The 13,105-nt window shown below is 42.7% G+C and overlaps 1 protein-coding gene across 2 annotated transcripts; it reads right to left on the minus strand.

Moving 5' to 3' along the window:
- Nucleotides 1-1,366: 1,366 nt before the first annotated feature.
- ccnp (cyclin P) lies at nt 1,367-12,906 on the minus strand. Of its 2 annotated transcripts, none has more exons than XM_035792467.2 (9): nt 12,738-12,906; nt 6,450-6,575; nt 5,939-6,014; nt 5,674-5,846; nt 3,638-3,736; nt 3,260-3,415; nt 2,868-3,026; nt 2,210-2,388; nt 1,367-2,075 (listed from the first exon to the last, which is right to left on the minus strand). In XM_035792467.2, the coding sequence occupies exons 1-9, from the start codon at nt 12,789-12,791 to the stop codon at nt 1,898-1,900; spliced, it is 1,200 nt and encodes a 399-aa protein (XP_035648360.1). In that variant the 5' UTR covers nt 12,792-12,906; the 3' UTR covers nt 1,367-1,897. The 2 variants fall into 2 exon arrangements, with proteins under 2 accessions (XP_035648360.1, XP_035648359.1); XM_035792466.2 differs by having other exon boundaries at nt 5,656-5,846.
- Between the last annotated feature and the right edge of the window lie 199 nt (nt 12,907-13,105).

Consider the following 13,105-nt stretch of genomic DNA (forward strand, 5'->3'; position numbering starts at 1 on the left):
TTAAGGGATTATGGCTAGCGGAACCCCTCAACATTCCGCTGAAAAGGCAGCGCACAAAATTCTAAAATATATTTTAGAAATGTGTAACTTTCACACATTAACAAGTCTAATAAACCAAATGAAATATAAACGTCTTGTTAATCTACCCATTGTTCAGATTTCAAAAATGCTTTACAGCAAAAGCACAACATGATTATGTTAGGTCAGAGCCAAGTCACAAAAACAGCCATTTTTCCAGCCAAAAGATAGGCGTCACAAAAAGCTGAAATATAGATCAAATGAATCACTAACCTTTGATGATCATCAAATGATACTCATAGGACATCATGTTACACAATACATGTATGCTTTGTTCGATAAAGTGCATATTTATATCAAAACATTGTTTACATTGGCGAGTTACGTGCAGTAATGTTTTGCTTCCAAAACATTCGGTGAGTTTGCAGAGCCACATCAATTTACAGAAATACTCATAACATTGATAAGATATTATTCACAGAATTAAGATAGACTTCTCCTTAATGCAACCGCTGTGTCAGATTTTAAATAAAAACTTTACGGACAAAGCATACTATGCAATAATCGGAGTACAGCAATCAGAGACCAAAACAACCCAAAAAGATAACCACCATGAGTCAACATAAGTCAGAAATAGCATAAATATTCACTTACCTTTGATGATCTTCATCAGAATGCACCTCCAGGAATCCCAGTTCCACAATAAATGTTTGATTTGTTCAATAAAGTTCATCATTTATGTCCAAATAGCTACTTGTTGTTAGCGCGTTCAGCCCAGTAATCCATCTTCATGAGGTACGAGCACTAGATACTGTAGACACTATTCGATAGGCCAAGCTTTGAAAAACTACAAACCTCTGATTTCCCACTTCCTGGTTGGATTTCTCAGGTTTTCACCTGCCATGAGTTCTGTAATACTCAGACATCATTCAAACAGTTTTAGAAACTTCAGAGTGTTTTCTATCCAATACTACTAATAATAATATGCATATATTCGCAACTGGGACTGAGTAGCAGGCTGTTTACTCTGGGCACGCTTTTCATCCAAATGTGAAAATGCTGCCCCCTATCCCAAACAGGTTAAAAAAAAACATAAATGGGCACATTTTTTTCCTAATAGCCTGTTTTTCCTTTGTCATTATATGTAGAGGTATTAAATTATATTTCATAAATGTTTAGAATAATGCTGTAATGTAACAAAATGTGGAGAAACAGGTCTGAATACTTTCCGAGATCACAGTAGACAGTTTATCTGCTGGACAAGGATTGTCCCAACTTTCAAGAAACCCTGAGCTAAGGGGCAGAAGTAGCCAGGCTATATAAATAAGTGCAGGCAGAAACTTAGAGGTAGCTTACAACAAATGCTAGCAGACAACTTTATTTAACATTATTAAAAAGTTCCATTAAACCATCTCACATTTAAACAATGGAAGCCTGCTTTTTTTGTCCAACATTTTCAAGAAACAGTAAAAATGATAAACATCATCAAAAGACAAAACATTTTTTTAAATTTTATTCGCAATTAGATCCAAGATAAGAGCATAAAAGAAATGTGGCACTGGCCAGTCCAGAACAGGCACTCAAGTCCTGCTTAACCATACAAGTCAGTTAGGTACTGCATATTATATTGACGTCCCCTTCCTCCCCCTCACACCTCTTCTTGATGTGGTGGGTCAAATGTAATCTCGCAAGCCTTCATCTCAAGCTCTCTCGTTTACAATCTGAAATGTCTGGAAGTAAAAGTTGACTAAGGGCCAGCAGTCCTCATTTAGGATGTCCGTCTCCCTTCCTCAAAATGTGATACTGATTCCTCCTAAAAATGGCCCATTCCCAGAGAAAAACAGTGACGCGCACCTCATGTGTAGGCTACTGTGGGGCTTCAGGTGTGTGTAGTTGGCAGGCCCAACAGACAGGGGGCACTCAGCAGGGACGGGTGGCTGCTGACATGCATGGTCCCTGCTGTGGAGTACTTGAGGAAAGTAGCGCGAGTGTCTTTGCTCTGGGCCCGGGCTGCAGCCCCTGCCTGGATGAGCATTATCCTCAGCAGGGTCGTCTCACTGAAGGAGGCAGACAGGACAAAAAGGTTGTGTCAAAACACAACAGAAGTACATTCTACTTCAAAGTCTAATAGTGAAAATGATTGGGTATCATATCAAGTATATTTGCAATCAAGAAAAGAGCCTCTTCTCACCTGCCTACGTGGATACTTGAGGCAACACACCAGGCAGTCTCTCCCTCTGGGGTGGGGGGCTCCTGCAGTACCCTGCGGGACAGACAGAGGGCAGCACCAGCCAGGTGGGCAGCCAGGAACACAACACACTGTCCCTCCAACAGAGAGAGCTCCAGAAGGTAACGGGCCATCCACACCACCTGGATGTAGAGACACGTAAAGGGGGATGTTCCAGGTTGTCTTAATTGCGGTTGTGCTGCACATCTCAGATTACTAATATTTTCATGTGGATCTGATAATGTGAGCAGTTTGACTAGCAACTAGGTTAAAGCAGTCATTTGGCCAATGCGGCTTCTGTCTGAACATTCCCAGGGCGCCACATAGCACTCGCTAATTGACATTCTGCGGCTTATTTCTGAAAGTTGTATATCCCTATTAAGATGTCCAGTGAAGGTAGACATGCAATTTGTTGACATCACAACACCGTACCAATTTACATATGATCCTGAAGGCTAAACAAAAAACGGGTGTTAAATTCACTGCTCTGTCATTTGAGGGAACTGTCGGAGGCACTCGTCTTGTTAACTCTCCAACATTTAGAGAATAAAGGAGCCAACATGGCATCCATTCTAGAATCTGGCCGAACTGCTCAGGGTTAAAGTGGTGAGGGTTCACCCACCTTGGCACTGCAGTGGGCGATTGAGGCAGAGAGGAGCAGGAAGTGCAGGGGAGAGCAGTGGGAAAGCTCAAACTTCAGCTCAGTGAGGACTCGGCGCTCCATACGGAGCAGCTGTCTATTGGAGTAGCCATTCTCCATGAGGAAGCACAGCTCAGACACCTGGAGAGAGGAAGATGGATGTTTAGAGAACACTAGAGAAAGCCCTGGTCCAAAAACAACCCTGCTCAATCCCCTTCTCTAGCTCCCACTGTCAGTGTTTTAAAGTCTGGAAGAACCAGACATATATCCAACTCTTAATTGATTATGCTACACCAAGCTAGGCATAATGGCTTCAGTGAGGGAAAACATTGAATAACACCATATGTATCTGACCTAGGTTTTATGTAGAGTACCTCAGGGAGCAGACACTCTTCTTTCTTGGCAGCCAGGAAGAGACAGACCACTCCCAGTAGCTGCAGTTTGGCTGTGTTCACCTTGATCTGGTGTAGGCAGCGGTTCAGGAGGTGGACAGACAGGTAGAGGGTCTCCTCTGAGAAATGGAACACCTCCTGTAAGAGGCAGGGGTGATGGGAGGACACAATGGCCTGAATTCTACCACATACATTTAGTCTTAGGTACGCTTAAGGTCATCTGCTTAAAACCCGCTTCACTTTAGAGGGTCAACCTGTTGTCAAGTGCACATTTTCTACATTTGAGAAGTAGCAAGTTGAGTACATTTTAACCAGGAAATCCTTTTAGATAAATAGTAGAGGGACACGAGGGCAACTCACATGGACTTGGATGAGCCAGTCGACCAGGATGGCACGGGTGGTGTATGTGAAAGGTCTGGGTAGGTCTGCATTGGGGAAGGTGAACCGCAACTGACTTCTCTGGAAAAGGAGGCAGTGTCAATTAGAGGTCGACCGATTATGATTTTTCAACCTCAATACAGATTATTGGAGGACCAAAAAAGCCGATACCGATTAATCGGACGATAAAAAAAATGTATTTGTAGTAATGACAATTACAACAATACTGAATGAACACTTATTTTAACTTAATAAAATACATCAATAAAATCAATTTAGCCTCAAGTAAATAATGAAACATGTTAAATTTGGTTTAAATAATGCAAAAACAAAGTGTTGGAGAAGGAAGTAAAAGTGCAATACGTGCTATGTAAGAAAGCTAATGTTTCAGTTCCTTGCTCAAGAACATGAGAACATATGAAAGCTGATGGTTCCTTTTAACATGAGTCTTCAATATTCCCAGGTAAGAAGTTTTAGTTTGTAGTTATTGTAGGACTATTTCTCTCAATACCATTTGTATTTCATTGACCTTTGACTATTGGATGTTCTTATAGACACTTTAGTATTGCCAGTGTAACAGTAAAGCTTCCGTACCTCTCCTCGCTCCTCCCTGGGCTCGAACCAGCAACACAGCGACAACAGCCACCATCGAAGCAGCATTACCCATGCAGAGCAAGGGAAACAACCACAGGCTCAGAGCGAGTGATGTTTGAAACGCTATTAGCGAGCGCTAACTAGCTAGCCATTTCACTTCGGTTACACCAGCCTCATCTCGGGAGTTGATAGGCTTGAAGTCATAAACAGAGCAATGCTTGACGCACAACAAAGAGCTGCTGGGAAAACTCACAAAAGTGCTGTTTGAATGAATGTTTACGAGCCTGCTTCTGCCTACCACCGCTCAGTCAGATACTTGTATGCTCAGTCAGATTATATGCAACGCAGGACACGCTAGATAATATCGAGTAATATCAACCATGTGCAGGTAACTAGTGATTATGATTGATATTTTGTTTTTTTTACAAGATAAGTTTAATGCTAGCTAGCAACTTACCTTGGTTTACTGCATTCGCGTAACAGGCAGTCTCCTTGTGGAGTGCAACGAGAGAGAGGCAGGTCGTTATTGTGTTGGACTAGTTAACTAAGATTGGATCCCCCGAGCTGACAAGGTGAAAATCTGTCGTTCTGCCCCTGAACGAGGCAGTGAACCCACCGTTCCTAGAACGTCATTGAAAATAAGAATGTGTTCTGAATTGACTTGCCTAGTTAAATAAAGGTATTACATTTCTTTTTTTAAAGGCAAATCGGTGCCCAAAAATACCGATTTCTGATTGTTATGAAAACTTGAAATCGGCACAAATTAAAATCGGCCGACCTCGTGTCAATGACAGAAGTACAGCAAACCAACAAAATAACTCCACTAGCTTGGTTTCCAGCCCATTGGCAAAAGATTTCATGCAGATATTCAAACAATTTCCCAGTGCAGTTTCGAATAAATTGAAATTTGCAGACAAAAATAAAGTTTGCATTTCCATCACAGCTTCAACTCTACCGATAGTTTTGTCACAAAAACGGTTGCATTAAATAGCAAATGTGCAGACTCTGGCCTTCGTGACTCAACGTTTATGGTTGCTAAAATCAATAGCTTGCTGAATTAATTTTACAGACAGAAAGATCACACTATGTTGAACTAACAAATGCTCTGTCCGCATTTATAAAATTGTAACAAAACTTCCTGTTGCAGCACAGCTGACGTGATATATTTTTTTATTATACGGTATGACTACCAGCATAAAAACTGTAGCTGGAAACCTATTTACTGATTCAAATGTAGAGCAATTCTCGACTAACAATACAAGCCTACTCCCAATCTTGTTCAACTTTCCTAAGTTGTGACAAGAGTATGAGCTAAAGCCTAGGAAGCTAAAAACCCTAGGAATTAACTCTGGGATCTAACAAGACTATCTGGGTCTGACGCAAAGCTACTCATTAAATGGAACCACCTCTATTACACCCCCCACCATCATGTCAGAGAAGATGTCCCATGCGTAGCTCCTGTCGTAGATAAGACCAAGCGTCTCCATGGCCAGCTCAGTCTCATGACGAAGCATGCCAGGCACCAACGCCTGCAGGCTATAGAGGCCCTGGAGGCCATGCAGGTAGATCAGCACAGCCTCTTCCTCCATACAGCCACCTGACCTTAGTAGAGATAGGGTTAACTTAGTACAGACATGGCTTGACACACAATTATATGTTATATTTGGTAGAGGAATATATTGCAGTGACCTGAATGAGAGGGGCTGTCGTCCTCATGGAAGCCCATGATAATGCCATCATCTGTTGACACAGGCAGCCTCCTGGCCTGCACAGACATACACAGCAGGACAATTACATTAACACAGAGCGTGACACAGAAGGATAAAATATCAAAATATGGTATTGTAAGATTGCATTAATATGGAGACTCCACATACTGTTCTGAGACTTCAATAAATGATTTGATGTGAAGTGTACTCGATGCATAAAGACTAGAGAGCAAGCAATGGGGTGAGACAGTATATGCACTTGAATGTGGGCCTTCGCAGCTGGGGTTTATTCATTATGCCATTTACGTTGCAAAACCCTCCTTAAACATAAGCCAACTGAAAGGAACCTACCTGAATTTGTCCAATAGAACCTCAAATTTTACAGTATGGACTAATGTTTACACTCCAGAACAGACAGAAGAGCATTAACAGGGGGAAGAGGAAATGGAATAGAAGGCAGGTCAGGCTCTATTAGAATGAAAGAGGTGTACCCATCTGGCCTCTGGCTCAGTTTTCTGGTAGGTCCCCTTGGACTCTCCCTCCTGGGGCTGCCAACGCTCTTTGGGCCCACAGGCATTGGCCAAGGCTCTTAAGGGGGCTCGTCTCTCTTCCGCCACCTGTGTTGGAGGCAGCCAAAAATACATCTTAGGGACGGATGAAGATGTACACAACGGTTACCTATATAAACTCAGCATTGCCTGCAATGACAAGCAAAGTTCCAAGATGCGGTGACACACCACCCCAGACCACGACGGAACCTCCAGCACCAACACGATCCCGTTCCAGAGCACAGGCCTCGGTGTAACGCCCATTCCTTCAACGAGAAACGCGAATCCGACCATCACCCCTGGTGAGACAAAACCGCAACTCGTCAGTGAAAAGCACTTTTTGCCAGTCCCGTCTGGCCCAGCGATGGTGGGTTTGTGCCCATAGCCGACGTTGTTGCCGGTGATGTCTGGTGAGGACCTGCCTTACAACAGGCCTACAAGCCCTCAGTCCAGCCTATTGTGGACAGTCAGTACTAATGGAGGGATTGTGCGTTCCTGGTGTAACTTAGGCAGTTGTTGCCATTTTGTACCTGTCCAGCAGGTGTATGGATGTACCGATCCTGTGCAGGTGTTGTTACACGTGGTCCGCCACTGCGAGGACAATCAGCTGTCCGTCCTGTCTCCCTGTAGTGCCGTCTTAGGGGTCTCACAGTACGGACATTGCAATGCATTGCCCTTGCCACATCTGCAGTCCTCATGTCTCCTTGCAGCATGCCTACGGCACATTAACGCAGGTGAGCAAGGACCCTGGGCATCTTTCTTTTGGCGTTTTTCCAGAATCAGTAGAAAGGCCTCTTCAGTGTCCAAAGTTTACATAACTAACCTTAATTGCCCACAGTCTGTAAGCTGTTCGTGTCTTAACGACCGTTCCACAGGTGCCTGTTAAGCATTTCACTGTAAGGTCTACCAGTTGTATTTGGCGCACGTGACAAATGAATTTAGATTTAATGTTCATTAATTGTTTATGGTTCATTGAACAAGCATGGGAAACTGTTTTAAGCCTTTACAATGAAGATCTGTGAAGTAACTTGGATTTTTACAAATTATCTATGAAAGGCAGGGTCCTGAAAAAGGGACGTTTCTTTTTTTTGCTGAGTTTAAATCCTAATAAGCATTCTAAAAACAGAAATGACAAATTACAATGCCCCTCCCCTGGACTACATTTAAAAATCACTAAACCATCCACTTGTCTGAAATTGAAAATGCCTTTAGAAAGTATTCAGACCTGCACTTGTTTCGCATGTTGTTACAGCCTCCTAAGATGGATTCAACCCCCCCGCCCCCCCTATCAATCAATCTACACACAATACCACATAATGACAGAGAAACCAGGTCTAGAAATGTACTGTATTAAAAATGGAAAGATTTACACAAGTAGCCGGACCATTTACTCTGTACTTTGTTGAAGCACCTTCGGCAGCAATTAAAGCCTCAAGTCTTCTTGGGTGTGATGCTTCAAGCTTGGCACACCTGTATTGGGGAGTTCCTCCCATTCTTCTCTGAAGATCCTCTCAAGCTCTGTCAGGTTGGATTGAGAGCTTTGCTGCATAGCCATTTTCATGTCTCTCCAGAGATGTTTGATCGGGTTCAAGTCTGGGCTCTGGCTGGGACACTCAAGGACATTCAGAGACTTGTCCAGAAGCCATGCCTGTGTTGTCTTGGCTGTGTGCTAAGGCTTGTTATCCTGTTGGAAGGTTAACCGTCGCCCCCAGTCGGAGGTCCTGAGTAGGTTGTCATCAAGGGTCTCTGTACTTTGCTCCATTCAGCTTTGCCTCAATCCTGACTCGTTTCCCAGTCCCTGCCACTGAAAAACATCCTCCCCAGCATGATTCTGCCACCGCCATGCTTCCCCGTAGGGATGGTGCCAGGTTTCCTCCAAATGTGACGCTTTGAATTCTTTGGCCTGAATGCCATCTTGGTTATATCAGACCAGAGAATGTTTCTTATGTGCTGAGAGTCCTTCAGGTGTCTTTTGGCTAACTCCAAGCAGGTTGTCATGTGCCTTTTACTCTGGAGTGGCTTCCATCTGGCCACTACCATAAAGGCCTGATTGGTGGTGCTGCAGAGATAGTTGTCCTTATGGAAGGTTCTGCCATCTTTAGAGAGGAACTCTGGAATTCGGTCAGAGTGACCATCGGGTTCTTGGTCACCTCCCTGACCAAGGCCCCCCTCTCCCGATTGCTCAGTTTGGCCAGAAGAAGAGTCTTTGAAGTACTTTGGAACCACCATTTAAGAATAATGGAGGCCACTGTGTTCCAAGGGGCCCAACAATGACAGTCATTTTTTGGTACCCTTCCCCACATCTGTGCCTTGACACAATCTTGTCTCAGAGCTCAACAGACAATTCCTTCAACCTTGTGGCTTGGTTTTTGCTTTGACATGCACTGTCAACTGTTTAACCTTATATAGACAGGTGTGTGCCTTTCCAAATCATGTCCAATCAATTTAATTCCCCGCAGGTGGACTCCAATCAAGTTGTCGAAACAGCTCAAGGATGATCAATGGAAACAGAATGCACCTGAGATACATTTCATAGTAAGGGTCTGAATATGTAAGTGAATAAGGTATGTTTTTATAAATTAGCCAACATTTCTAAAAACCTGTTTTCGCTTTGTCATTATGGGGTATTGTGTCTAGATTGATGAGATTGTATTTAAAAAAAATCCATTTTAGAATAAGGCTGTAATGACACAAAATGTGGAAGGGGTCTGAATACTTTCCAAATGAAGTGCACACACACGTGCGCAATGTCACCCCTCATCTCTGATTCTCCCCTGGGCGGGCAATATCAAATGCGCCTAGGGGCCATCTAATGTGGTCTCAATCATTTGATTCACAAGCTACTAAGCACAGATAAAAGTTATATTTCTAAGACGCTGGGATGGTGTAAATAAAACAAGGCAGCTTTTACACACTGCAATAGATATTCCAACCCTATGCCAGTCTGCTCTTCTCTTCTCTTGCTGATCAAAATCGTTTGTGTGCTTCTTAACCAATGGCTGTGCAGTGTAGAGCTACGGTGGCAGTTCAGGAGGGGAGTCAACGGAGTCAAATAGTTTTTGATTAGGCTTGGTTCCCCCCCTCAAAATATACCATATTGTGCACAGACTAGTCTATGTTCTGTTCAGGGTAAGAAGGAGAGTGCATAGAGGAGGACCAGAGAGCAACTTTGATAGCTTGCTGCTACTACTACTACTACAATAATTATTTCCCATGATGTATTTATCAGATTCAAGTAACTTACAATACATCAGATTCATATTGGGATATCCTTGTATTGTTAGACATTTAGAGGCAAACTTCGCTTGGGAAGTAATCGAGACTGAACTATAAAACGCAGCATGTAAAGTGTTGGTCCCATATTTCATGAGCTGAAATAAAAGATCTCAGAAATGTTCCACAAGTACAAAAGCTTCACTCAAATTGTGCACAAATTTGTTTACATGCCTGTTAGTGAGTATTTCCCCTTTTCCAAGATAATCTATTTGACAGCTGTGGTATATCAAGAAGCTGATTAAACAGCATGACCACATATGCTCTCTCGGAGGACCTGAGCCCTAGGACCATGCCCCAGGACTACCTGACATGATGACTCCTTGCTGTCCCCAGTCCACCTGGCCGTGCTGCTGCTCCAGTTTCAACTGTTCTGCCTTATTATTATTTGACCATGCTGGTCATTTATGAACATTTGAACATCTTGGCCATGTTCTGTTATAATCTCCACCCGGCACAGCCAGAAGAGGACTGGCCACCCCACATAGCCTGGTTCCTCTAGGTTTCTTCCTAGGTTTTGGCCTTTCTAGGGAGTTTCCTAGCCACCGTGCTTCTACACCTACATCGCTTGCTGTTTGGGGTTTTAGGCTGGGTTTCTGTACAGCACTTTGAGATATCAGCTGATGTACGAAGGGCTATATAAATTAGATTTGATTTGACCATTACACAGGTGCACCTTGTGCTATGGAAAAAAGAAAGCCACTAAAACATGTCGCTACAGATGTCTCAAGTTGAAGGGAGCACAAGAGCCATTGCCAAAGAATTTAATGTTAATTTCTCTACCATAAGCTGCCTCCGTTGTTTTAGCTAGTCACAGAAGAGTAGCCAGCAGTTAAAGAATCGCTGTCCATTCTTAGCCTGTAATTGAGGTAATTTGTGTGGTATAAAAATAAATAAAATCTGCTAATATGTAAAAGTATGTAGAATAGCATGACATGTTTAAAGGCTTTTTACTTTTATAAAACCAGGCAAACCAAAACAGCCAAATGCATCTAAACGTGAACCAATGCTCAGTTGCGGTATAGTTCTAGAAACAAATCCCTCTACTTTCATATCACATCAAAAGTATTTCACAAATGTAAAACACTGCATACCACAAGAGGCTGGTGGTGCCTTAATTTGGGAGGATGGGCTTGTGGTAATGGCTGGAGCGGAATGGTATCGAATACATCGATTCCATTTTCTCCCTTCCAACCATTATTGAGCCGTCCTCCCCTCAGCAGCCTCCACTGCTGTACAGTTTTAACTGGTTGTAACAGTGGCAGCCGACAGTATTTTTTAGTGCCAACATGTTTGTGGTGTCTGTCTCCTGTTACACACAGATATGCAGATACTGTTTTCCACAAACAATCACCCCAACCCTACACGGCCGCGTGGAAACCCCAACCCTACACGGCCGCGTGGAAACCCCAACCCTATTACTCGATTACTCGATTGTGGGGGTTGAATAGTGTGATTAGGTAGCAGTTGGTGGGAATCACAATCAAATAAATCTGTAGAATAAATTCTAGCTCTTAAAGGGGCAGTAGACTACCTTGGGTGTACAATTTAATTTAAAGCAGTTATTAATCTGCAGTAATTCTGCCATTTCTTCTGTCCCCAATACTATTTACATGTTAATAGTAGCTTCTGATTACAATTACATCTATTAGCTTCCTAAATGTACGTAGGCACATATACACACATACACACACATGCATATATACACACATGCATATACACACACATACATATACACATACTGTTCAATAACACGTCCTGATGGAATGGCTTGTGCTTTACCATGTAAAACCCTGAGAGCATTGAGTGACTGTTGTAAAAAGACCTTGGTTTGTTCCTAAATATAGCAATGTGAATGCAAAGAGAACAGAAGCCTAAACAACAAAAAGGGATGTGAGTTCTCAACCAAAGGCAGTACAAAAAATGATTTTCATTTATTTATTTTCCCCCAGCGTTCACTTTAAAGACTGAGATGGCTTATTTTATTAAGAGGACGATGTGTAAACACCCTTAATAACAAAACTCCCTCCTACAGAAGATGCCTTTGTCCAATGACATGTGTAATGGACCTGAGAATCATGATCAAGGGCTACAAATGATTTATGAAACCATTCCCACACAAAACCAGAAAATGAATGTAAATTGTTTTAATACTTTTATTTAACTAGGCAAGTCAGTTACTAACAAATTATTATTTACAAATTGCGGCCTACCAAAAAGGCAAAAGCCCCCCTGTGGGGTTGGGATGAAAAACATAGGACGACAAACATCACGACAAGAGAACCCACAATACATAATGGACCTAAGAACACAGCATGTTAGCGCCACATGACAACACAACATGGTAGCACCATAAAACATGGTACAAACATTGGGCACAGACAACAGCAAAGGTAAGGCAGATACAGTTGTAGCTGCTTCGCGTGATGTATTGAATGTAAGTGTCCATGATTGAGTCTTTGAATGAAGAGATGGAGATAAGTGTTTTTTTTGCAGCTCATTCCAGTCGCTAGATGCAGCGAACTGAAAAGAGGAGCGACCCAGGGGTGTGTGCTTTGGGGACCTTTAACCAAATGTGACTGGCAGAACAGAACGGGTGTTGTATGTGGAGGACGAGGGCTAAAGTAGGTATTTTAGGGTGAGTGAGGCCTATAACTTGAGCACAACCAGTGGGTCGTGCGACGGGTATAAAGATATAACCAGTTTATTTAGTAAATATTTTATTCACCAATCATGCCGTTAAAATAGAGTTACGGGCTTCTAAGTAAGCATTTCACGGGAAGGTTAACACCTGTTACATTCGGCGAATGTGACAAATAAAATGTGATATACTTGGAAAGGGATAAACAAACTCGCAGGTGTGGGTCACCGGTGTTGTGCGCCATTTAAATGTTTAGACACATTATGGGACGTCGAATACACAAAACTGTACGCATTATATTTAAACTTTAAACTCACCTTCTTGTGCAAGTCCAGCAGTGGTATGGAATCGCAGAATCCAGTCTTGGCCATGATGCTTCGATCCGGAGAGAGAAAATTCACTTCGAGGCGCTGCAGCTACTTGAAACCACGAGGAGTGGCAGATGAGACGCGAGACACAAAACAGTCAACATTATGTGACAGTCGGCTAATAAACACACGTGATTGACTAATTGGGGTTGGGGATGTAGACGTCATGATTTGCATGTGTGTGACTGATCCCTGATCAGTTTACACTCTTACATATTCAGCACACATTTGGCAGATGAGGAATTAGCCTACATCAATCAATTTGTAAAAAAAACTTTTACAATACAATGCTTATTTGCATTTTTGTTGTCACGATA

This window comes from Oncorhynchus keta, chromosome 18 (genome assembly GCF_023373465.1).
Source record: "Oncorhynchus keta strain PuntledgeMale-10-30-2019 chromosome 18, Oket_V2, whole genome shotgun sequence".
Classification (NCBI taxonomy): Eukaryota; Metazoa; Chordata; class Actinopteri; order Salmoniformes; family Salmonidae; genus Oncorhynchus; species Oncorhynchus keta.